Here is a 27,244-nt window from a genome sequence, read left to right on the forward strand (position 1 = left end):
TCCCTTGGAGATTATTTCTGTCAGCTGTGAAGAGAAACAGACCAAACTTTATCCCCAGTTGACCCACTAACTCCCACAAAATGGGCAATGCAGCCCTCTTACATCAGATTCATTTAGTACGGTTTTAGTGCCATAATAATATAACATAACAGCCAAACCACAAGTTAAATTTTCTTACCCATTTTGTCCCATGAAATCTCCTCATCAGTGACCATGTAAGCTAGCAGGTCTCACGTGGTGCTAAGCTACAGAGATTTTCTTAATTATGTTTCAAGCCATTTAAGATGCTTTTCATAATACTTGTTTTCCACACCAAAGTGTAATAGAGCCCAACACCATCCTGCTTCTACACAATTACCTAAGGTACCACTCCTTGTCCAGTTCCTGCATTGCTTTCTCACAAGGTTCAGATTAAGTGAAACTGCTCAGCAGCTGAATCAAGTTTATCCAGATGTGCTTGAACAATGAAGGCTGTTATTGTTGTTTAATTTCTCCCAGGAAACCAACACCAAAAGAAATGTGATGATTTTTCTCTTAAAACAAAATGTCGTCTTCTCACCTTTTAACTAATGGAAAAGATTTTCAAACAAAAACTTTTCCACTAATGCATTTGTTACCCAACAGAATAGAAAACAGATATTTTTTAGGATATCGTTTTATTTTATATCTTAATTTATAAATAGTTTCTGAGTGTGAGTACTTGAGAATCAGACTTTTTTTTGCATAATCTTTAGCTCTATCCAAAGGTAAGCAAGTTAGTTTTGGCTTTCATTATTTATATTTATTTAATTGCAGCTTTGGGTCAATATAAATCTGCCTCTAATCAAATTACATCACCTAAACAAATCCTAAATTTCTGTTGATTTTAGTTCTGACTACTCTTAATCAGTCTGGTATACAGCTTCCTGCTGTGGGGCTCTATGTAACTTTCTAGCTTATCCAGAGTCGCCATATCCTCACTCATTATCCTTACTGGATTTCTGATGCTTTCTTTGTTCTATCTTTAAATTAGCATATCTCCTTTTGCAAGTGATCAAAGTAGTTCTCACCAACTGGACGATTCATCATTGCTTTTGACCTAATAAAAGTGTTTGTTTTAATGCTCAAAGTGGGGAAGATGGGTGCATGAATATCTGTGGGCAGACTGTAGACATATTATGGACAAACTGTAGAAATACGTCTTAAAAAGTTGATAACAGCACCACTAGTTGCATGGGTCCAATTTGCCCCTATGATAACCTGTTTTCCTCAAACATGAGATGTTGTCAGACTTGGCATGTGCAATAGTTTTTTGTTAGAGAGAAGTATTTAATTTATAAAAGTACAGTTTTTACCATAAAACTGATCAGTACATGTCTGTTGGTGGTTGCTTTTGTCCTTGCTGGCTGTAGGGTGACAGCGCAGCGAAGCCAGGAGGATGCAGAGGAGATTGAACGAGAGCGAAGAAGGAAAGCCAGGGAGAAGCAGAGAGAAGAAGGGATCCTCTGTTTCCCAGAGCCCCAGCAACATGGAAATATTACTCACAACGAAGAGTGAGTATAACAGAACTGTACTTGTTTGAGTCCTCCAACTGTCATAGATTCATAAGCAAAAGATTGTGACAAAAAATTCAAAGACATTTCTATCATTTCAGAAACATTTTACAAAGAAAACGTTACAAATCTAAGCCTCTGTGTCTTAACATATGCTACTAAAAGCCATATTTTAAGATAGAAAACATTACTTTCTTCTTATTATTATTATTATTCAAATAACCCAATTGAACGCTTGTTCATTTCCCTTTTTTTAAGGGGTCAGGGGAGCTTTTTTACCTTTTTAATTTCCTCACTAGATAGAAATAAGGATATTTGTTGAGATTCATCGCCTTTTAGTCTACAAGCTTTTTATCCTGACACCTTTATGGTTATTAGACATTTGGGGGTCCTTTACTTTGTATGTTTGTTTTATGATCGGGTCGTTTAATTTCTTTGCCATCTTCTGCCTTTGTACAATTTTACTCATCTGCTGCAGGACTTTTCATAGTGACCATGCATCAATCTGCATCTAGCTGTCTCGATCTTAAGAAAATGTTAAATTCATACTTACAGTTGTACCGGTATATGTGACATCTCCCAGCAGGTGGCAGGCTTGAATTATTCTGGTGTGATTAGAGCACATTGATATTTGACAAAAGCTAGCTGGCTCAAATGGACTCGGTACCTAAACACATGATCGTAAGGCCTTATAAAGCTTCCTTCATAATTATTATTATTCTTTTTTTCATCTATGGTATGGGTTCTGAGATGAGGCTTTATGCTCAACAATGGTTTTAGTCTTTGAACTGATGCATGCTCCCATTTCTGCTCTTTCTCTTTCTTATGGCAAAGTCAGGAACACAGACCATAACTGAGAACTGTGGATCTTTTATGACCTCTTAGATGCAGGGATGGTTCTAGAGGGGTGTCCAGGGGGGGCATAGCCATCCTAGCCAATCATTGGCCACCCCTGTGGCTACCAGTACCAGGCTCAACCTTCCAGGTTGTTGTTCCCCCTGGGATGTAATAAGATAATCCTGGAACAAGCAGGTCTCGTATAAGCCTGATGGTGGCAGCAGTGATACCATCATAAAGAATTTCCTTTTTTGACATTTTAACGCTGGTATATTAACCAATAACTGAATAAAAAAATGTAGCAAAAAATTATTCAAAATGACAACAATTAAAGAGAACTAACACAGAATGTTTGCCCTTTTATGAATTAGTTTTTAGGTTTCATAGGGTAGAGTTTGTCTCCTACTGTAGAAGTCTTCTTTAAAGATGAAAAACATTACTCAAACCATTTAAATTATATATTATGTACAACCATAAATTAACCTAAATGGCACCAATGTGCAAATAAATTTATCAGCAGGGACCTAATTAAATTCTGGTCTCTCTTCAGTTATTTATTTAGAAAATGCCCTTAATCAGTATATATTAACTGTAAGAGGTTTTTGGTGCCTATCAGTTTTCTGCCCCCATTCAGTGCACCTTAGCCCTTACCTAACCACCCCTATATTCATGAACCATCACTACTCATATCAGTTTGCACTGCTCTCTTGTTGTAAATTTAGTAACCTGACCACTCCTGGGAAGCTTCACCACGTTCACTGTTGTCGTCATTAATTAATAATGACCTTTCAGTGGTTTGCTGGAGTCCCAAAGCTTTAGAAATGGCATTGTAACCCTTTCCATATTGATAGATCTAAATTACTTACATTTTTTACTTGTTCCTGAATTTCTTTGTATCACTACAATTATGTTTAGTTTTTTGAGGATCTTTTAGTGTACTTCCCTTTGTAAGGCAGGTCTTATTTGGGGTTTGCTGATTGTGAAAATGAACTCAGATGTGATAAATTAAAAGTAACGTTTTTACACATTGCCATGTGAGGTTTTTTTCATCTTAATTATAATAACTATTCTTCCCTAATATAATCACTACTGTTACTAATATGCTTTAAGATGTTAGTAAAAAATCAAATGTTTCTACATTTATTTACTAATGTATGGGTCAGTTACAGACAAAGAAAATTAAAAAGATTCAGCCAACTTGAATTAAACCAAATACCAGTTTTCATTATCATTATCAGTAGAGGCACAACAAAATGAAGGGTGTTCACACTGGGCCACAATGCAACATAGAAATAGAAACTGTCGTTAAAGTGCCAAAAAAAAAGAATATCTGTCAATATATGTGAATCTAAGGGATTAACTGTTCTGAAAGGAGGTAAGCTACATTTCCAACTTGCCGTCTGATATTGAAACCTTAAACTGCCAACTGTTTGCTTCTCTTTTTCATGTTTCCATGGTTACTGTCTCTGTTGATCGCACAGGCCCTGTCTACCATCTGCATTTCCTCTTTCAGCTCCTTCACAACCTTTGTGCAACATTAGAAAGCCTTGGATCTGTGATTAAGACATTAAGCAATGGCAGGAGCAAGTAAACATTTAGACAGTTGAAATTACTCTCATTATTTGTTCAGCTTTAACATGAAATTCTTCAAAAACAGGAAAGAGAATAGTGGATATGGAATTAAAGAAAGAGCTGTTACCATTTTATTTCAAATGTCTTTAATAAACGCTATTCAATACAAATGAAAATAATAAAAATGGAGCAAATGAAAATAAAAAATGTCACTGATAAAAACACACTTCCTCCTCCAATCAGCTCTCTGGGTAGAGTTTAAAGCACAAATTTAAGCCTATTGTCTAAGTAGCTTTAGCCTACATCTTTGTGTTTTTATTTAGTTGAAACAGTAGCTTTTCAGTGCGTGTTTATTTTATCAGAGTCTTGAGTAATTGTAATCCAATGGCTGATGTAATTGAACCCAATCCGTGAGGTTTGTTGTCATTAATCCTGCAGGTGAAAAGGCAGTTTGGTTCCTCAAGGATGATTTTAGTTTTGTTAGAAAACATCATTGTTTAGTTTTTAGTAGCATCTTAGCTCCTTTTTGGGTGCACGCTGCTGTGCATTTGATTATCTTTCAATAATCTGGCTTCATACTACATACCAAAAACATGGCTGTAGGGTTAACTGGACTCTCTGAATTGCCCTTAGGTATTATTCTGCTGACAGAATTTCTGTCAAGGCTATACTCTCTCTTAATAAGAGCTGGAGCTTTTACCTCTAAGAACAAGCAGGTAAGTGGATGGAATTGATGAGCATTAGGTGCATCATCACCACCTTGTGGTAGCAATCATTAATCACATTAAGCTGATGGAAAAAACAAGATGGTCATTAGTAAAACATACAACATCAATCTATGTTCTTAATTAATTATTAAATTAATTATTATTGATTAATTATTCATTAAAGTCACGGCCCATACCTGAAAATACCCTTACCTTGCAGGTGATAATTAACGATTTTGCAAAGAGAATCGGGGTAAAATCCTTTATAACCAGTTATCAGAAATGCTTAATGGCAATTTTGTTTCCAAGGATGGAGCTAAAATCACTGAGAAAAATTACATTTTTAAACTTTACCAGATTAATTAAGATCAAATACTTTTATTTATTTTTTTAGATTTTAGGTTAATCTGATATTAGATGAGATTTATCTAAAAATTGTGAGACAAATGCAAACTTACTTTCTGGTGGTATACTGTTCAAGAGAAAGAACCATAACATATTGAGAAACTTAGTGTGCAGCGGTAATTCTTATTTTCTAAGTTGACATGCCTACTTACATTATAAATCCCCAGGGAATCCTGTAGGTAATGGGCTTATTGAGTTTTCTGCAGTTAGTTGCTTTTACCTGAAGGGAAAACAGAACCTAACCGCCCAACACTTTTGCTCTATTTTTAGGTCTGATGAGGAGCTGAAACCCTCCTATTTCGTCCTGGAGGAGGACGAAGGTTTCAGCGACTGGAGCCAGAGGTTGGAAAACCGTAATGAGCAGTATGCGCTAGATAACTTCAGGACGAAGGAAGTGAAACCCACTGCAGCATCAGTTCCTGGGGACTATAAGCATGAACATAATGAAGAGGAGGGCAAAGGGGAGCATGGAGGAAGGGAAACTGAGGACGCTTCAACACAACGTTCAGAAACGGTTTACCTTTTCTTCATGTTGGCCTTATTAAATGATCCCCTTACAGTTGGATGAATGCAAATTTAACCTTTTTTTGAGATATAAATTTTAAAAAGCACCTCTAAGAATAAATGCAGCTGAGATAAGATCAGTTAGTGCAGAACTAATTAAAGCTGAGTTTGATCACAAAGAAATGCTGGTGAAGGTTCTCAGTCATCCAGGTCATCACAAAGAATCACAAAGAAATTTAGCTTAATATGTTCACCATTAGTTTCCAAGAAAAAGCCAACAAATCACTGAGTCTGTCAAAACTCAGCAGTCCTCTCAAAACTTGCTTTTGTACATTATTGAATTTTAGTTTATGAATTACCAAATTACAAAATTATCTTCATTGCCTCTTTGGTGTATTCCAGATATTCAGCTCTAAAACTCCAGCCAGGACATCATACAGCTCCTCTGTCTTCCTGTCACAGGATACAAGGCAACACCTTGCTGCAGGACACTCTGCAGACAGGACGTCATACCTGGCAGCAGGGACGATGAAGACACGGTCAGGACTAATCACAGTCTAACCTCTTGTTAAATGTCTGCAACTTTTCTTCTGGGGCTTCTCATTATAATTGTTAACATACTCTGTACATAAAAGCAGATAATAACCTGAAGTAACTGCTGCAGACTGTGTATTTCAACTGTGGTAGGTAGACTTAGAGACATGAAAATTAATGTTGTGTTTAAACATTTAATCAACTGACTAAAGTACGACAGCTCCATCTAAGTTTGGTGAAATAACATAAGGAACTCAAATCCTTTTCAAACCACTTAGTAAAAGTGCATATAATATTTATTTTGTTATTTTTAATTTAATTTCTATCTCAGGAACTTGGACCAAGGTGGTGGACCCAGCAGGCTGGAAGAGGAGCAGATGAGGAAGGATGAGGATAATGAAGAGAATGTAAAGCTGACACTGCAGATGGAGCGACAGAGCTCAAACGAAAAAGTGCAGGAGCAAAAAGAACTGATCTGCACAGTTGAAGAAAAGGAAGACATCAGAACAGAACAGGCGCACTGGGCAGCAGAGAAGGAGCAGGAGGAATATTATGCACTGAAAAACAAGGTTTGCAATACCTACGTCTGAACTAATCCTGATTATATTAGTTTCTCCAGATGCAAAGACCATTGGCATATCATGTATTGCATATGCATTTTCCTACAGTAGATTTATGTTACTCAAATATCTTAAGGCAGGAATGTATACTGTAGATACTCAATGTATAGATATTCAATGTCAATGTTCAACAACCAACACCAAAAAGGTGTTGGAATTATTGGGTTTTTCACCCATTCCGTACATTTTTCACATGTTTTTATTTTTTTAAATATGACCTTTACAGGTACTTTAGAGTAGCCTCTAAAATAGTTAACTATAAAAAAAGGATTCAGTTTATGCTAAAACAGAATTCCCATTACAGCTTTAACCTTAACAAAACTGTTATGAACCAACTTACAGTACTGATCTTGTCTCTCATGAAGCCACGCAGTCACAAAGCAGCAGTGAAGGAAGCAGCTAAAAGTTTCCCTTTCCTAAGTGTAATCATAAAACAATCATGTATTTCTCATAACTGTCACTTGCTCTGCAGTGATGTGCTTAAACTCATTCTGTCTACTAAAAGCTGTTTTTTTGGTTTGGTTTAACCCTAAAACTTATTTTAACCTAAAACTGAATATGAGATCAATGAAAAGAGAGAAGATAAGAAATTGCAATTAGATGGCATCTGCAGGTTTACTTTTACAAAAAGATATTTTTAAATCGCTTGGAAAACATGATTTGTGAATAATTTTAAATTACAACTATCAAGAGATCCCCATTCCTACAACGTATATAGTTAAAAAAAAATTTAAATATGTAAAAAAATAGGTTTCTGTTTGAACTTCACTTGTGTAGAAATATATACTTTAGAAGTCAAGTGAAACATTTAATGAGCTACCCTCTTTTCTCTCCTGTGTTTCATAAATGACTTAAACACATGTGGACCTGTTGTAACATGCCCAAGTCTGGCTTCAAACTTGAAAGTAATAAAATCGAAAGAATGCCGCTTTGGCTCACGGAAAGCCATGGATAATGAAATGTTACCTGACAAACTCAACAATGATGTAAGATCCTGGAGCAAATTCCAGTATTTTTTCTTAACCACCAGCTTGCTTCCTGTTATTCATTAGTCTTGTGCCCCTAAACCCAACAGTGCACATAAGCCAAATGAACACATCTGCAAAGCTGCTTGTTTTATGCCATACTCTGGCTTTCATGAGGTTTGAATTTGGTTTCAAATAATCATGGATGAGGCCTTCTCACAAAAAAAACAACGAAATACCAACAGTTAAGAATCAACTCTTTGTTTCAGAGATGTGAGGAGAGCCAAAGAAGATGGAGTGAGGAGATGTGCAGTGGGCTGGCAGGGTTCAATGATGGCGAGGAGCCATTAAACTGCTACGGCCCCATGAGTCCCACATTCAAGGTAACCAGTTAAACCAAAGGTTGATTATTGCAACATCACCTGAACAGAAACTGATCTGAGACCAATTGATTTGTTCAAAAGAGCTTAAACCTCTTTTCTTTATTTTTATACATTGTTGCCCTGTTTATTCTGCAGAAACTCCTCGTACAGTTCTACCCAGTAAGTACCAATTAAGTGTAAATAAAACACAAATCTGCAAATAAATGTTACTCTGACTAAAGTATATCTATCTATCTATCTATCTATCTATCTATCTATCTATCTATCTATCTATCTATCTATCTATCTATCTATCTATCTATCTATCTATCTATCTATCTATCTATCTATCTATCTATCTATCTATCTATCTATCCCTATATATATATCTATATATATATATATATATATAGAGAGAGATCTATATATATATGTACATGTGTCTGTAAAGCCATATAGAAATCAACTTTAAATCAAAGTTGGTAAAAGAAGTTTTGGTTTGTTTTTCCTTTCAAGGATTCGTCTGTATTTTGCATGTTTGCCTGTGTCCTTTAACTCTTAAAAATATAAGCAAAACAATAAAATCCATGCGAAACAATGTGTGTTCGAACACAGGTTTGATCCGCAACTGAAAATTTGTATCTCACAATCCAAAAAGACCCATGAAAGACTAGACACGAGACCTGGGACATACTTGTACATCAATCCCTCATCTATACTATAAATTAGAGAGATTTGTTTGAGAGGTTCAATGAACAAAATAGTGGAAGATTATATCACTGCAAGGTTATGCAATATGTCAAAGAGCAAATCAGACTGACATAAAAAAGAAATCCCTATAAAGATGGACTGGTAATGAACTAAAAAAAAGAAAGAATAAAAGTCTGAATTAAAGAAAAACTACAAAACCATCTGAGTTTCTGAAGAACAAAAAACTAAATCAATTGGGGACAATGCCAGACAGGGAGTTCTTTATGGGGAAGCTTTAGAGAACATGCAGCATTACTGTTGCATCTCAGCTCTTTGTGTCTCTTAACAGGATGAGGTGAACAGTCGAGTTTCACCAGATGGAAAATGTAAGGTGAGTGCTGCTTGGTTGATGTTATTCTGAACTGATAGAAAAAAACAACTCTTGAGTCTCTGAGCAACTACCGTAATTAAAACATTTACTAAATGTAGATTGTCAAGATCTCCACCTAAGTGGTATTTTTTTTTCTGCCAGCTGCAGTTTTAGGCTTCTAGAAATCTGAATAGCAGTACATTTTAGATAAACCCTAGAGTATTATCTCTTCTTTATTTCTCCTTAGATAACAGAAAGGACAGAGTCTCTCAGGAGAAGGTAAGTTAAACTTTGAAAATACTGAATAATAGACAAAAAAGTCAAGCATTGATTAATTTTAGTTGTCTTTTCAAGTGCTGTTAGAATTACCAGGGCAAGGGAAGGAACGTCTATATAGCACAATTTACAGTACTACAAAGACTATTCTAAGTACTATACTGTATATGAATTACCAATTCATTTCTTTAGAGAGCAAATGTTTCAAATGCTTCAACTGGTTTTGTGGTAGTTTACAGATGATTACCAATCATTACATGTGTTGTTTGTTGTTGTTTATTAATTAATTTTTTTAACATTCTTCCCTGTAAAGCACCAGCACCATAAAGAAGACATTGCCACCTATATCTGTTTCTAAAATCGATAAAAGACTGGAAGAATACACACATGCTCTCGAGGTAAATTAAAATTCTGGGGAACAACACATGCGTTTTTGATTCAAATGAACTAGTTTTAAATTAATATGAATTTAGAAACCATAACTACAAGCCTGAAATGTATTTTTATCCATATAGTCATAGGAAACTTAAGAACTTATTAACACCTTGTTGCACCAACTCTGAGGAAGGGCTTTTGTCTATATTTTCACATTGTTGTTGAAAGATATTTGGCCTCCATAATTGTGGTTTGGTTCATGTGTGTTTGCCTATATCTCCTTTGGTCTCATCCCTTGATTCTAATCAGGTTTAGATATAGACTTTGAACTGGCCTTCGCAACACCTCCATAAATTTGCCTCAAATTCCAGTTTGGGTTTCAGATGAGTTTGTGGTTAACCCATTGAATAGTATCTCCTATGGTTGTAAGACACCAAGATCATAATCTCATCACCACTATGCTCAGTTTCTAATTTGACCATATCTATGTGCTGTTCAACAAGTAAACCCTCCATTCTTTGTCTTCTGCATATCAGAGGCCAAACCAACAGCGGACCAATGTAAATTGTTCCAGGTGATAATGCTCCTCTAATTATATTGAGTGAGCCCCAAAAACATGGTCCATCTTGTGGCTTTATAAATAAGGGGAAACAACACAGTCAGACTTTTAACCTGTAAGATTGTCTTCTTTACTGACCGCTTTCTTCACCACAACAGACTGGAGTAGAGTCTGAATAACCTTTAAAAAATGTCCTAATCCTTTAATAAATCTCAGTCTATTCTTCCAAAACTACAACCTACCAAGTTTGAACAGAAAACAAAAAATGACTCAAAAACAAGATGACCCCTGACCTTAAGGTAACAGTATACCACGCAATGGCTGAAAACCTTGGCCTGGGAGTGCCAAGCATTGCCTCATCCTGGTGGTTTTAGATATAACTGAGTCAATCTGAAGCTCATGTTCTGAAAATTTTAACAGAACCCAAACTTCAGCAAAAAGCAAGAATGATATTGTAAAGCTCTACACCAAATGGTCTCCTTTTCCAGCTACCTCTTTAAATCCTGTCAATAAAACACCACAGAGAGATTCTGTGGAACCATCCTCGGGAAGGTTTAGAGGTACTATTTCCCGATTTAAAAGATTTGACCAGCTTCGCTACTCCACAGTTGGTACATCAATTTTCTGCATAACACTGGAGATTGAAAATTACTCACAAAGGCCCAATACCTTTTGCTTCTGAAAATGAAGATTGGCCACTTCTAACACCCTGCTAAAGGGAGCTTTATGTGTTTACAAAACACCTTCCACAATGGCCTTCTAAGTAAGTGGAATCAAAACAATAATATAAAAGAAAAGGTAATCAGGCTCCCATACACATCATTTCCAGTATTTTTGTAGAGCTTTACAAATATGAAGTTGTCAGAGTCTAGGTTCAATGTCTTTTCTGAAATCACTATAGATCTCCTGAGAACATTCCACATTGCATGGATATCTCTACATCTTCAATGTTTTCTTGCATTTTTGAAGGTCGCTTCAAAGGAAGGAAGATCAAGTTTCCAGGTTCTAGCAGACCTTACAAGCCCCCCTGAACCAGTAGCATCAAAGAAGAACCTGTTTGAAGCTGGGGAAGCCTGGAACCAAAACATCATCTCAGTCACATCGTGCAAGGTCAGGAGGAAAACAATGTGATGCTGAACATTTATTATATACAGTAAAGAAAGACATGGTGGACAAGTTTTCTAGAGATTTACTGTTTGCAGCTTAATCTTTTTACATGAAGTTGATTATGCAGAAAACTAACTCCTCATTTATATTCTAGGATGCAGATGGTTTAAAGGTTGGTGTGGCCGATCTTATCAACCAGTGGGTAAAAGGAGGCGAAGATGGTAGCAGGAGCAGCTCACCGTCAAAGACAGCAGTAAGCTAGAACTTCCATTTATTTGAACCATAAAGTCAGTTTTTTTTTTGCCATAATTTTTCTCGCATTTAATAAAAAACAGAAGTTAATATTTAAAGACCAGAAAGAAAAGGGAAGGAGTTTCCCTCTGTATTCTCAATAAGAAAGTTGGGGCCTGATGATGGATTGATATTGGAAAGAAAACCCTTTTCAATGGAAAAAATACTTTTTCATTAGTTGCTGCATTCGTTTTCAAGAAAGGGAACTACTGTAAGAAGCATCCCCCTTTTTATTCTACAATTTAACAGAAGGTAGGATATAAACCCTCAAGTAAGGAAATGTACTGTAGCTACACAAACATTTGAATGAAAAACTTTGAACTGAAATATTTAGAGTAAGAGTGTCATTTAAAAAAAAAAGGTCCTACAGCAAAAGATACACGAGTGGAAGTGGGCAAAAATCAATACTTAGAAAAGAAAATCTAGATTTTTGAGGTCATAATTAAGAAAGCTGTACATAACATCTAACATAAATTAAAAGGTTTTACTGCAAGTTTGCAAAGATACGAAAATACCAATGCTGTTTGAAAACATCCTTTTCCCAATAAACTATGAATGGTTTTTCTGAGCTATGGAGAAATGAGGAAGCTCTAATGTCATGTAATGTTATGAAATTTTTTCAGATTATTAAATGCAGTGTATTTTTCGAAATGTCATCTGTTATGGCAATCTGGTCTTGATCAAACTACACATTATGATCTGTTCTTGTAGGGGTTTTCTTTAATGTCGGGGGATAAGAGCTCTTTCTCTCTTAGCCTGCTGCTTTCATGTTTAAAAATGATGACAGCTGGATGATATAACGTCGAGGTGAAGCCATTTCCTGAAACGTTGCTCATCATAGTCTAAACATTAGAGAAATTTCAAATAATTAAATTCCCTTTCAAGTGGATAGGTGCGCATAATCATTGGAAAAAACAGCACAGTTTCCAACTTGCTACAAGCATAAGCATAACAAGTTTATGGGCATTTCCCTGCTTGAGCTCAAGTTTTCCAAGTTTATAGTTTCAATATGAGGAATTCATTTTAATGTGCCCTTTGTCAACCATAAACACACTGACAACACTCTGCTTCAGATGTTCAGCATCTGCAGTAACTTGAGGCACAGGAGGTTGTTTATCTTACTCAAAGTACCTAGACTGGAAGCATGTAGCCTCTTTTGCCAAAACAAATATAAATAAAAAATTGAAACAGCTCCATCTTTAAACCCTCATGTCATATTGATTTATCTGGAGGTTGCTCTAAGCCATCATTGCTTTGTTACTCACTGCCTCGTTCCTCCACATCTGGCGTAAATCAGTCTCAGAACAGAACTGTTGGAGGAAGCTTATCTTCCAATGGCAGAAAGTTCACATTCAGTTGAGCAGTTTAGTTAACTTTCAGTTCATTTAGGCAAGGAGGACCAAACCTCAGCCTTTTATTCTCCTTTATATTTAGGAAATAAGACCTGGTGGGGTTTTAAGCAAGAAGAATTTATGGGAAGGCCTCAGTGACACTTTAACTTCAACAAAAGATGGAAAGGTACAATCAAATCTCCAATACTTAATTTCTATATAAACAAGATTAATTTACTTTTGTGTTACCAAATCTACTTCCACAGTGTTACGAAAAAAGGTTTAGTTTGATATATCTGTTCATTATATTATTCATATTCCATTTTCTACTGGCTGATATGAATGACTAATATGAATGATGATTTATAATTTTTTTTTTCCCTAAAGTTTAACTCTGCCTCTACGATAATTCAAATCCAAGACATTTAATCTGGAAATGTTATGATAAGTACAGAACATACTTCATTTGAGGAATCTGTGTAAGCCAAAAATTTTGGCTGTTAACTATACAATTCAGTCATATACAAAGACAGTTTAGCTATTTTTTCAGCTGAACAAAACATACAAAGCACATGTTTTTAACTCCTGGTAAGGCACTGTTTTACATTTCCTCAGTAAAGCATTGTTAAGAGTATAGTGTTATATTTGCAAACATTTGCAGCTTACACAACTTAAATTTATTTGATTTAGATTTATTTGCACATACAAAATATATTAACATAACAATTTACAGCAGCACAAAAAGTCAAGTCAGTTCATCAATATATTAAATATACAAATATAGTACTATTTGTAATTAACATAACAAACCCTTGGTTCCAAAATGCACTTAAGTAATCTGGTTTGTATTCTTAATGTTTTTTATTTAAATCTTTAGAGGAAATATTTAACATATAGTATAGATGTGTATGAAAATTTAGCTTGTCACTTTTTTTTCCTCTTAATTTAGGAAAACTCCACCAAAAGATATAAATATGTGGTGACGGGTCACGGCAAATATGCAAAAGTTCCAGGTCACGGCTGCAATGAAGATCTAAACTGCCAGGCAGGTAAGACAGGTTCTTAAATACCAACCATGTTTGATAGGAAATCATATATTGACTTTAAATATTTACTGGTCAAAAGTTTATCTGTATTTTATACTTTTATGATTCTTCAAAATCTGTTCATACTGATTTGGATTATTTTAGCAAGTGTAGCTAAAAAGAAATGGCAAATGGCATGTACCTATATAGCGCCTTTTTTCAAGTCAGGTAACTTGACCAAGGCGCTTTACACTACATTCATTCACCCATTCACACACACACTGATGGTGGCAAGCTACATTGTAGCCACAGCTTCTCACTGACAGAAGCGGGGCTGCCATACACTGGCGCCACCGGGCCCTCTGACCACCATCAGTAGACAATGCAGGTGAAGTGTCTTGCCCAAGGACACAACGACAATGAGTCAGAGCTGGGGCTTGAACCATCAACCCTTCGATTTCAGGGCAAACTCCTACATCCAACGCCACTGTCGCCCCACTGTCGCCCTCACTGTAGCTAACTCAACAGCAACAAAATAGTTGGTCTGTGTGTAAATCTAAAAATAAACTCAGCGACATTATCCTGGGATGAAGCAAATAGAAATATAATGTTCACAGAAGTAAAGGAAAATCAGTCAATTTACTGTACTTCTTTTTTTATTTTAGATATGATAACATTTTAAAAAAGACAAACGGACACATAGGTTTGCACTTTGTAATTTCAAAAATAGACAGTGAACAAGGTTACATTAACAATGATTTAATAAACAGGGTTTTGCTAATTTTATAGACTTTTCTTATCATCATCAAGGAAACTGAAAATTGATCTTCTTCTTAAATGAAAAACCCAATTTTTAGGAAAAAAAGGACATACGGTAAAAAATAACTTGCTTCAACATTCTATAACAGGGTATCATTCCCTGATCCTTTACACTTCTATTTACACCTCTTCCTCAACCCCTTATTAAATCTTCTTTAGCTTTCTTAGAGCAGCGCTCGTCTCTTTCGTCTTTCTTCTTCTTTACATGTCTTTATTTATTTTGTTTACCATTTAAATGATATTGATAATATTTGTCTTGGGGTAAAAGCATATTACTAAACTAAATTTCTAGCCAAATACAACCTGTGCTTACAAGTGATGATAAAGGAAACCAGTGCTAACATAAAAAAAAGCATATTAGCCTTCAATTAACTTTGTAGCCATAATCTAATGATGTGTTAGCAGACTGTAGGTCAATATATACCAAATAAGTACTAAATAAATTACACTGAATAGAAATAAAATAAAAATATAGTACTCCTCTTCACTCAGCTTCAAGATGGAGCTATGGTCTTCCAACAGCTTTTGGAAGTCTGTTAAACATATTTGATTTTATTCTCAAAATGTAATCTCTAGACTTAAAAGACTATTCCTTTACATTTAGGACTTTTTGATCAAGTTGTTAGACACTTAGGGTAGCTTTTTTTTCATATTTCATGCCCTCATTTTGAGAAGCACCACCATTTCATTTGCTTGAACATTTAGAACCCTGTGATAATTGTTACTAGTAAATTACATTTCTTCCATGTTCTCATCTTTCTCAAACCCTTTTGTCCTGTTAATTCAGGAAGGTAAATGCCTTTTTTTTTATCATAGACAACAATATCTGTCTGTCTACAAAAACCATAAAGCTTATTTATTTTGGACAAAAGGAAAAGTGGAACAGTACATTTTGTGTTCAGCACATGTGTTCCAAATCATATCAAAGGCTTCATTAACAGACAACAGAACTTAGCAATGAACTGCAGGGTAACTTTCCTTATATTCTTTTTTTTTTTTTCGTTTTTAACAAATTTTATGATTATTTTGTATTAACACTTTAAAATGTTTTGTAGTTCAGATAACCAATAACTTCTTTTTTAATTAAGTTCTGCAAAATTTAACTTTCAGGTTTCTGTTTAAAACTATTTCACAAGTAGTTTAACATACAGAGTCACCTTTTCTATATGACTTTCTAGACTTTCTCAGAATTAATGAAAGCAACAGAAATTAAACGTATTTTGAAAAGTGATTATCAAACAGTTTTAAATATTATCATTATTTTTAATATTCATTTTTCCTTTTTATAGTTTTTTTTATCTTACTGTACTTACTAAGTACAACAGTTTTGATTTAGTGAAATTATCTTTCAATATTGTGCTTCAAAAGTCCAATTATATAAGCTCACCTTTTCCAGATAGTCCTTCCTATATGACTTTATCTAAAATTATTCAGGATTTTAGTTTGTGGTTAACCACCAATCACATCATCCATGAGCCGCATCAGTCACATCTTCATTTTTAGTGGGACCAAATCCTTTGGCTGTTCGATTGAAATCCTTGCGTTCCTCTTCCTGAGATTTTCGCTTTATCAGCCCTATTTCAAAAGCTGCTGCTATTTTAGTTAGTGGCTTTTCTGCAGCTTCCTTCAACTTCCTGGCATTAAAGCGAGGGCTGTACAGTAATACTGGAAGCCGGTTGACAAATGATGGAGGCTCTGCCTGATGATCTTTGAGAGATGTTTTCTTGTCTGTGTCTTTTTTGTTGGAATTGATCTGGTGCATGATTTTTTCTTTGGTAGAGAACATTTGAAAGAGGAGTGCATCCCACATCTTTAGTGCCTTGGGCCCTTCTTTGTTCTGAACAACATCTTGGTTCATATCCTGATCAGCAGAAGGCATATTGATCTTATCAGTTATTTCTTCATTCATACTAGAAGTGACCTGATGTATGACCTCTGGATCAGGAAATTTGGGTTCCTCAGGCTCGATGACCATGTGCTTTTTCAGCCGTGTCCATCCACTAAGCTTGCCCTTAAGACCTTTTGATTTCTGGGCTGTTTTTTGTTCAGTGGTTGAGATTGATGTTCCTTCAGGTTCCAACTGTTTTTTAGTAACTGAAGATGCAGTTGATATCATTGACTTCATGGAGGATTCGACTGCTGGAGTTTCCTTTGGTGTGCTTATTGCTTTCAGAATATCCTTGCCTTTGAATCCATTTTTTCGCTGAGATGACGGTGATGTTCCTCTGTTTGGAGATGGAGCTTTTACTGAGACTGAGGCCTGAGGCAGAGAGGCAGGAGTGGCAGAATCAATCAAAGCATCTTTTACTGTGGAGGATTTCATGACAGTGTCTGTTATTGACTTTTCAAGGGAACCATTGTTTAAAGTTTCCCCATTGGTCAAAAATGAGCTAGCCTGGATTGGATTAGATGGAGAATCTGAAGACTCTGGTTTTATTTTTGGAGATTTGATTTCTGCAACAACAGATGTAATTGTTGATTCTACTTGCTGAACAGAAGATTTCGCTTTTACAGTAGGTGCACTATTCAAAACTAAGTCAGTATATTGGCTGGCCATGCTACTTTTGGTAACTGGTGAGGATAGATTTTCCTCTTTATATATGTTGGACAATTTGTTTGTTTTTGAGATTTCCACTGGGGAATGTAATTTTATCTCAGAAACTGAAGAGCCATCAGCTGAAGATATTTTATTTTCTAGTTTTAAGATATTTTCTTCAAATAACTTCTCATCCTGCTGAGCTGCATTGTTTGGCGTATTATTTTGGAAAGGTGTATCTAGTGAGTTCCTAGGTTGTGTTGTATTAACAAGTAGTGGGTTTGTTTCCATAGAATTGGCCAAAGATCCAGGGCTCTGATTGGACTGGGTTAAAGCAGGACTATCTATTTGTTTTGGTGTAAAACACATTCTTGGTTTAAATAATGGGGAGGCTTTCATTGCTGGCCATGGTTTATTTGTAATTGGTGGACTAATTGGATCTTTGAAATCGCTTGGAGTTTCTTCTAGAGGCTGGATAATTTTAGTAGAGTGATCGTTTATGGCAGCATGTGGGACTGACTGAATATTCTCATTAAAGGCATTGGTTTGTGATGTTGTTAGAGGTTCATTGGCAATGCAACTCTGGTGAGATGTGTTTCCAATCAAAGCTATTTGATTGGTATTTATTGGTTGTCTGTTTCCATCTTCAAAACTAGCACCAAATGTTTTTATATCACTCTGACCAGATGCAACTAATGTTTGAGCTTTCATTTTTGAAGTTATATGATTTCTCTTTTTTGTTGATGGACTGTCTAGATCATTACTATCCACGATTTTCCCAAAACCAGAGAAGTCATCTTTTGCTGTAGCATTATAAATTTGTTGCATAGACAAGTCTACTGATCTATTCCCATGTTGAAGATCTGGAGTGAGTTTACTACCAAAAGTCCAAATATCGGATACTTCATTCAACGGAAGCTTTTCTGCAGATTGACTTTCTGGTCTATCCGATTTTATCTTTGGGCTTTTTGGTGGAGCTTGCCTCATTGTTGGGCTAGAAGACATCATAGTGGGTGTTAGAATATAAGGTTTAAGTGTCACTGCTGAGCCTGTTAATTTTTCTTGGGCTGTAAAGTGCTGAGCCTGTTTGGATGAAGTTGTGTGTGCTAAAAGTTTTGGTTTGTCTGCAGATAGCTTATCAGATAATTTAGTTTCACTTATTGTTATATTGGGATTTTCTCTTTGTTTTGGCTCAGAGCTTTTTGTTGCAGTATTTGCTGTGAAACAAAGTGGATCTACTTGAGTGTTTAGACAATTTCTTATTGGTTGTGTAGGGGCTTCTATCGTTTTGTATGACGTTACACATATATTTTCTTCTTGCACGGTTTGACTTTGAAATTTCCATCCCACGTTTTGTTGTTTTGTTGCTAATACATTTACAGGCATCTTTTTTTGACTTTCTACTTCTTTTATTAGCTCATGTGATTTATTTGTCTTTAATGGAAGATTAATCGTTGTTGCAGTTTCAAGTTGGGCATGGGTTTTTGTTTCTGTGGTAGGTTTACCTGGTGAAACATTTCCAGCAGGTATATTTAATACATTTGTTGGCAGCAAAGCAAAGTTGTTCAGAGCTTGATTTTTTGTGAAAACTTGCATATCTTTGCTGTTTGGATGATTGATTTTTGTGCTTATCTTTGGTGAGCTAACTTTACAGATGTTGTATTGCCCAGAGCAGAGTGACGCTGTGACAGGCTCATGTGGGAACATCAACCCACTGGTAGGGATACATTGCTCTTCTGTCATTTTTTCTGGGAAATGTAGGTTTCTGCTTGTAACATCACAAGTTTGTTGTGTATTCAGAGGTACAGAAGACACAATATGGACCATATTTGTTTTATTTGGTAGATTAATACTTTTGCTTTCCTTAATTTGGCATTCAGTCCTATCAGCATGTCTGTCTGGAATACCTTTGTTCTTTTTACTTGGCAGGGGAATTTCTGACTCCTGTTTAGTAGACTCTTTTTCCAGAATGCCTGTGCTATTCAAAATTTGTTTTTCTGGGAATGTACCCTTTACATGGGCTATAGTTACTGGAAAAATGTTTGCTTCACAGTCTGCTGATTTTGTAATAGAGTTGGCAGAATGTTGAATATAGCCACCATGAAGTAATGATTGACTGACCTTAACCTTATCTTTGTCCAGTAATCCAGAGTTTTCACCTATTTTTTTAATGTTGGACAGTGCATTGCCCTTTTTATCAGATACAACATTAGTTTGATCCAGATTTGATTTTAGGGTAATATTTACACCTTTTGGTTTAGGTTGGGATTCTGTATTTAAATCTCTTACGAAAGGTGAGGAGTAAATACTTGAGCCCATGCTATCAGTAGGATTTAAAGCTGGTTTTTGCCCTGCCTCTACTGAAAACTGCACTAGACCTTTTGTGTGTACCTCACCTGCTTTAGGTACTGGTATTGGAGCCTCTGAGTATGAGGCTTTTAATGCGGATGCATCACTTGTAGATTGTAGTATTGTTTTCTCTGTCAATCCAAAGAGAAGGTTGGGTTTTATTGTTTCGACTGCAGATGTTTTTGATGACTCTATTCCGACATTCTGAGTTCCATTCAGACCTTCTCCTGTGATATCATCATTACAGTCTGTGGAAACCCATTCATCTGGAATCTCTGATTGAAATGATTGTTCTCTATGACCCAGAGAATTTAGTTCCTCGAGTCCATTGAAATGTATTTCTTGTTTTGAGACATCTGAGTCTTCTAAAGGTTTACCCAAATGTGTTATGTTGGAGCTTTCATCAATGAGGGGAAGTACATCACTAGGATGTGACACATTTGTCCTTATTCCACCATATGCAACATACTCAACTGGAGTTAGTCCGTAATATGTCGAACGTGATTTGGGTTTTGAGCCTGCTAATGACATTTGTGTCTCCAAAAGTGATGTCAAAGACTTGCGTGCCTCCACTACAGGAGGCCGATATGTAGATAAAACCAAGCCTGGACTTTGTGATCCTTGCATCGGGGCAGGGCTAGAATTTTTTGGCATAGAAAAAAATGATGGCACCTGGGGCAGCGATAAAGCTTTGTTTTCTAAAACCTGGTGTGTTTTGAGGTTGACAAAGGGTGCTATTGTAGCGGTACTTATATTCTCTCTGTGGTATGGCTCACAACTGACAAAACCTAGATTCATTGTACTTTTCTGTGTATTGTGAATCTCTATCTCCCTATGTATGTTTTGTTTGATGAGGGTTGTGGTATTGTCATTAGTTTGCTTGTGTTCTTCTGTCAGAGTTGGAGGTTTACCTAAATGCTGGTAAGAAACTGTTGAATTGTCTTTAAGCCCTTCTTTCTGAATAACCGCTGCTTGCAAATCTTGGAAGGAACTGAAAGCAGGGTTCACAGTGGATATGAGTGGGTTGGGCTTTAATAGTTCAAAAATAGGAGTTGATATTGGAGCTGGTGTGTAAGCTGAAGGAGGAGGTCTCACACTCTGGATCCAAGGTGACGACAGTTCCTGATCCGCATTTACTGATGGCACAGGGGCTTTTTGACTAAACCCTGTAGATGTTGGGGCTCCTTGATTGGTTGGTTTCATAACTGTAAGTTCCTGGATGGAGGAAGGTTTGGAGATCTCATAAACTGTTGCCTTAGATGTATACGTCTTAGCTTGCATGGCTTCAATCATTGGCTCTTTCACTGTATCCACAAGGGATATTTTTGAGGCAGTTACTTCAGAAGATATCTGTCGAAGAGCACCGTTGGCAGCGATGCTGCGTGCATTAGTTCTGGTCGATTCCTGTCTCTGAAAGTCATCCTTTACATTAGTGTGTGTCTCCCTCTGGCTTGGGATAAATGGTTGTGTATGAGTGTTTGAAAGTGATAGGGGCACTGGAACAGGAGATAGAGCTGCAATATGAGAATGTGCTAGGTCTGGGGCGCAGTTTGTGGCATTGGAAAGGGTCAGGCTGTGGGTTGATATTTTTGGGCTGCACTGTGACATAGCAACTGGAGAGACTGTTGTGACTGACCCATGGGAATTTGATGTCACTCTGAAAGCAGGAGGAAGACTTGGTGCAGAAATTTGCTCATTTAGTGCTGAATTTGTCAAAGGTGGAACTATGAATGTGGAGGCATCATCAAACAGGAAGGAAGAGCATTCATACAAAGGTGCAACTTGAGGTTGAGAGTTTTTCATTCCAAGTGGGTTTGACGGAGGGTTTAAGCTCCTAGTTTGTCCTTTGGGACTGCTTTGAGGATGAGAAAATCCAGGGACCGAGTGATCGTAGACAGAGCCAAGGGGTAAACCTGAGACACAGGAGTCAGCAATATAGATGGAATCCGGTGTCCTTGGTGGGCTGCACATGTCACTGTGTTCTAGGTCTGTGCTTGCTTCATTGACAGGCGACAAACAGGAACGGAAGGGAATAGGCGTCTGAGAAAGGCTGCCCTTTTTCTTGGCTCTCTTCTTTTTAAGCTTCTGAAGCCTCGCATTATCTTTGCCAGGTTTTGGCAATAAAGGGGGTGGATACTGCTCCAAAATGTCAGGCTGCAACCCGTGAATGTAACAAACCTCCATTAGCATTGCAAGCTCCTGCCAGAAAAATGAAAAAACAAGAGATTATTTGATCACTGGAAAGGTGATAAACAATGAAGAAGCAACTGTCAAAGTTACTTTAAATGGTTATTCTACCCAGAAATACAACATAATTGCTTTGACTGTTGTTGAAACAAACTAACCAGTAACTATATTTTTACCATCTTTCTTTCTTCTTTTACAGCTGGACAGTTCAATGAAGAGTTGTGAAGCAGGTGTTGTTGAAAACTGAACTACAAGCCACAATCTCTTGACCATTCTGTCTTTGTTGAGCTATAGCTTGGATAATTAGCTAAATCACTATTATTATGCTTTGTTTCTGACTGATCCACTATCCAGTATCTGTACTTATTGTATCTTTAAATTCAATCAAATAAACCAAATGAAAAAAAAAAAGATTCTTGATTCTAGTGTTTCTTTATAAGTTATCTTCTTGACATTTTTATTTTGCTTCCTGAATATACTGCTATAACAGTTAAAATGGCTTTAAGACAAGTTGGCCATTGAAATGTATGAGCTCTTTTAACACCAGATTAATTTACAGAGCTCAAAGATCTTAAGTGGGTCCTAAGGGTACTTCTCGGCTATAAGAGGCACTTGAATTGGAAATAGGATGACATTTAAATGTGTCTTATACTAACTCAGTTTTAAAATGATGACAATGTATTAAGATAGTTAAGCAAAACAGCAAACTGGTTTAAAACTGATCTGCAGTAAATAGAAGTAGACCCTAACAGAGTGATTGGTTTTGTGCAGGAAGGATGGTGTGTGAGAGTGATTAAAGCCTGAAATTAGACAAATCGTGATAACTGACATTTCACTGTCATTATATTGACAGAGAAGTTGTAATTTGTTGATTCTCAATCTTTAAACCATATAACTGTGAGATACTTTAGTGGACCTGCTCTTTTATCTCAAGAGGCGCAAAGGCTGAATAACTCCCATCCAAGATCAAAGGCCTCTTCACACCAACACGGGCTCTCTACAAAGTTAAGCTTTTCTAATGTAACTGCACCATTGGCCTGCAAACAAAATGTTTAAGGAAAGACAACATTTTTATTTTAATCATTTAATATGTTTTTTAAAGCTCATAAGCAATTATATTGTAGTTTGTGCTGTATTCTAGTCCTATAAAAACACAATCGTTATATTGTGCTATGGCAAAGGAAAGAGGGGGTAGAATGACATCAACAGGTGCATGAATACATTTTCTATGAAAAGGATGAGTCACAAGCAAGCGGAAACCAGGGTAACAGCAACAGATCACTGGACAATGAAGGGACAGAAAACAAAGCTTAAATACAACAGAGATGAAAGGAAACTACATGGACAGAAGTGAATATACAGTAAGTAACACAAACACAGGACAGATATGATATGTTCAGGTTACATCCCACATCCAGTCTGTAGCTGTTGCTATCTGTGAGCTTAGATATTAATCTCACAAGGGTGTGAACCTCAATGACCATACCAAGACAACCTCCTTCAAACTCTATTGTTACAGTTCCAAAGGAACTCTAGAGTGGTTCAGTTGTGGTGTTAATGTAATCTAAACTTGATTCAACATAGCTACCAGGAGTTTGCGTTACCTAGCTGCCGGTACTTAGCCAAAGTAAACTTAAACAAGGGTCAAGCACATTTTCTGTAAAACATAAAAGCCTATCTGAACTTTAAAATATCTTCTGTTAAACTATTTCGGATACATCTCAGATGTATTGACTAGAAAATAATAATAAAAAAATGTAAATAAGAGAACTGTATACCATTTTTTCAACTGATGAGAACAAAACATCAACTTTAAGTAGTTATAATTGGTACTCCTGAAAAGGACTACAACTGACCAAGAAATAAATTGCTTTTGCAAAGTTTTGTAATGACTGGTTTTGACTCGCTTTGACTTCTCTTTTTATAAAGAAATTAAAAACAGTAAAAGTTTGCTATGGATGTGTTCCAGGAAAGTAGCCTGTAAGTTCTGGAAATTAACCCCTAAGGTCCTGCAAGAAAAATCTGTAAAATTGCATCAACATCTGGCACAGTACAATGAATATTTATTTCAATGTTCATATTTTAACTTATCTCACGTTAGATAGGTTCACATCAAATCATACTACAACAATAGTTTATATGTAGCTCGGACCTCACGCCTTAGCTCTAGCCATTAGTATTTTGATGGATTCACTATAAACTACAACCAAATAAATAAGAGCAAGCTGTGCAGTGTTAGAACCATCGATATTCTCTATGAGGAAACTCTATTAAACTATCTTGATAGTTCTGGGTATTTAAACTGGCCTAAATAATCCAGAAAGTAATTTGTTATATCAAAAGAGTAACCTTATGACTTAGGCAAGTTACAAAAGGTGACCCTCAGATTCCTTGCATTGAAACCTCAAAATTCCAGAAAGGTAAAGGAAGGATCATATATTGCTTTTGTGTGTGTGTGTGTGTGTGTGTGTGTGTGTGTGTGTGTGTGTGTGTGTGTGTGTGTGTGTGTGTGTGTGTGTGTGTGTGTGTGTGTGTGTGTGTGTGTGTGTGTGTGTGTGTGTGTGTGTGTGTGTGTGTGTGTGTGTGTGTGTGTGTCTGTGTCCTTTTTAGCTAATATAGCTCTGGGAATTAATGTCCCACAGTTAGCTGATAGCCCAACAGCTTTGCTTTCACAAGCAGTCCAGTAAGACTATTGCCGTAAGTTTCTGCTTGATATTTGTATATTAAACTTTACAGAATATTATTTGGGGAGTAAAATCGTATACAAAGGACACCGAAAGGGAGGTGAGAAAGAAAGGGGGGAAAAGAACTAAGGGGAGAGAGGGAGGGAGATGGAGAAAGGAACAAGGGCATGCAAACAGAAAATCAGCAAAAATAGATAACACAGAAGATATACAGTACAGTAACCATCTAATCCTAGAAGTCTGTTTCCATACCCGTATGAGATAAGAGGAACAAAAAACATAGGACAGCAAAAAGAAGACAACACACAACCAAAGTAAACTTTAGGGGAAAAAAAAGCTTCAAGAGCAGCGGGTATTCTTTTCATCTGTGTCAGAGTCAGAGCCTGCGGTGATTACACAATGTTAAGGGTGGTATCTGTAGCTGCACCTTAGTATTTAGTATTAGTGTGTATCCTGGAAAAATGCATGAGAATACTGATGTAGAAATGATTCAAAAGTCCTCTTCAGGAGGAAAGTATGCTTAATAGCAGGTGTGGGCGGCCCCGGACCAAACCTGCAGGGGCCAGGACAGAAAAGTAGTCGATGCAAACCCCTTTATCCATATATGTGTTTTCCCATAGTTAAAACTTGAAACAAAATTATCTATTTGTGTGCATTTTCACAGAATGATAAGTAGATATAACACAATATAAAGACATCCTAGTTAAAGGATCTGTTTCTGGTTTTAGTACTGCAAGGAAAATGTAAACTAAACCAAAAAAACGTTTTATTTTTGTTTTTGTTTGTTTTAGACAAACAAAAATAAAAAAATAAAAACTTTCCGACTAAAAATGTACATTGTGTAAAAGAAAACCCTCGAAAAGGGGAAAAAAACAAGCATTTCAAATCAGTCAATGAATTGGACGCAGTCTTTTTTTTCATTTTCCCTGCAGGCAATTGTAAAACTAGTTTTTCAGTAATGGCTATGCTATTTCAGAAAGGGGGAAAAAAGTAAGTAAAAGAATTCTGAATAAGTAATGCAGGCAAGCCATTAGAGTGTTTGCGAGGGACTCCAGAAGAGAATCGCGTTCTAATTTTAGTGTGATGGAAATAAGAACAGCACCTGCTCCCTGCTGTCCTGTACTCAGTGGAACCGCTTCAGTTCTCCTGTAATCAATCTCAGCCTCAAATCCTCTCAGGGCTGCTCTGACTGCTCGCTGAGCCTCATGTATCCGTGTGAGAATGTCTGTTAAATTTTAACTTGGGTCATAATCTCCCTACTCTCTTTTAAGGAGCAGAATGTAACTTTAGGATAATATTTTTCTTGTCCTGCAAGGTGAAGCTTTAAAAACTGTGTTAATTTAATTTAAATTCTTTTAAAAAAATTCAAAACATAATCCTGTTTTTTTTTTTTTTTTTAAGTTAAAATGAATCTCTGCTGTCAAAGTGACTCCTGTCATCACAGAGACAAAAAGCTCCAGCTGCAACATGAGACGGGCCCTATTTAAGGCTCTGGGTTGGGACATCTGGGACGTTTTGAATCCAGGAGCTCAAAAGAGGAAAGTATAAGATTAGCTTTCTGTTAAATGTGGGCCATGACCTAAATCCATCTACTTTTAAACCAATTAATTTGATGAAATGAATAGTTATATATGGAACTAAAGTCTTACCTTTTTTGTACAGTTGTGTTAGTTGTGCTTTGTTTGATTTGCTGTAAAGGAAACAACAGTCTAATGTTAGAGAAGATCTACCAAGATTTCATTGATTAAATTTGAGACTAAAAAGTCAATATACATGACTTATGTACAGATTAAGGTAATATCATAGTCATGCCTACATTTACCTCTCAAAGCACAAGTGTGTGCGAGGCATGCAACATGTTAGGCGCCTTTTTGCAAGCCCACCCTTCTGAGGATGGCATCATACTGTTTGCTTTTCATCAAGCATTTGAAATTACAAATCATGCTCAAGCTAGTATCAAACTCTCCATCATGTTTGCAGGTCAGCACCTGGTCTATGTATGTCAGGTTCTTTCAGCAGAAGCACCAGCAGACTCCTAGTTTGATTGGATTACCTTCAGCTGACGGAGACAAAAAACTGTTCTTTGCTTGTTAATCCCGGCTCAAAGTGCCACAGGGCCGCCTCAGCCTGAAGTCAACTGGAACCTTGGGGAGCAGGCAGTGGTGCCTGCAGACACTCCAAAAATAAAGCTGTTGCCTTCAGTGTGTGTTGCTGGGGGTTTCCAGACCACCTGAGACGGTGAAGGTGCAGCCCCTACAGGCAAGCGAAGGCCACCTCCACCTGGAGGAAGGTGGTTAGAAGTGTAGTAGCACCGAAGTTTCAGCAGAATAAAGGGACTTCTAATTCTTCTCAACAAGCTGACCCTGAACTAAGAAAGGATGTTGAATTTTATTCTAAACATCTCAAAAAGAGAGAGTTATCTAGAAAATATTTTGACCAGGGATTCGGGGGAAAAAACGTATAGAAACAGTTACCCTGTAAACATACTGTATGCAGGTTGTTGCTCTGAATCTTTTAAAAGTAAGAACTTTAATATTTTATTATTTCCCTAAACTTCTGTTAAAAAAGTATTTTACTATGAAATTAAGACAGCTATTGACATGATAA

General features: G+C 36.5%; 2 protein-coding genes across 2 annotated transcripts in view; one reads left to right on the forward strand and one right to left on the reverse strand.

Moving 5' to 3' along the window:
• LOC119775894 (non-muscle caldesmon-like) overlaps nt 1-22,364 on the forward strand; it is a 47,363-nt gene extending 24,999 nt beyond the window's left edge. The window contains exons 3-16 of the mRNA XM_038274073.1: nt 1,392-1,532; nt 2,088-2,140; nt 5,221-5,567; nt 5,960-6,096; nt 6,423-6,660; nt 7,946-8,059; nt 8,195-8,218; nt 9,078-9,119; nt 9,346-9,377; nt 9,688-9,772; nt 11,278-11,418; nt 11,570-11,668; nt 13,987-14,082; nt 22,153-22,364. Of these exons, the coding sequence (XP_038130001.1) occupies nt 1,392-1,532; nt 2,088-2,140; nt 5,221-5,567; nt 5,960-6,096; nt 6,423-6,660; nt 7,946-8,059; nt 8,195-8,218; nt 9,078-9,119; nt 9,346-9,377; nt 9,688-9,772; nt 11,278-11,418; nt 11,570-11,668; nt 13,987-14,082; nt 22,153-22,200 (1,597 nt within the window). The 3' untranslated portion in view covers nt 22,201-22,364. The remainder of the gene's footprint in view (nt 1-1,391; nt 1,533-2,087; nt 2,141-5,220; nt 5,568-5,959; nt 6,097-6,422; nt 6,661-7,945; nt 8,060-8,194; nt 8,219-9,077; nt 9,120-9,345; nt 9,378-9,687; nt 9,773-11,277; nt 11,419-11,569; nt 11,669-13,986; nt 14,083-22,152) is intronic.
• Nucleotides 16,827-26,839, reverse strand: LOC119771274. Its single transcript, XM_038267164.1, has 4 exons — nt 26,691-26,839; nt 26,290-26,327; nt 20,678-21,967; nt 16,827-17,141 (listed from the first exon to the last, which is right to left on the reverse strand). Exons 3-4 carry the CDS (start codon nt 21,954-21,956, stop codon nt 16,969-16,971), a joined length of 1,452 nt encoding a protein of 483 aa, XP_038123092.1. The 5' UTR covers nt 21,957-21,967; nt 26,290-26,327; nt 26,691-26,839; the 3' UTR covers nt 16,827-16,968.
• Between the last annotated feature and the right edge of the window lie 405 nt (nt 26,840-27,244).

The sequence above is a fragment of the Cyprinodon tularosa genome, unplaced genomic scaffold (assembly GCF_016077235.1).
Source record: "Cyprinodon tularosa strain WSP-4 unplaced genomic scaffold, ASM1607723v1 ctg100, whole genome shotgun sequence".
Taxonomy (NCBI): domain Eukaryota; kingdom Metazoa; phylum Chordata; class Actinopteri; order Cyprinodontiformes; family Cyprinodontidae; genus Cyprinodon; species Cyprinodon tularosa.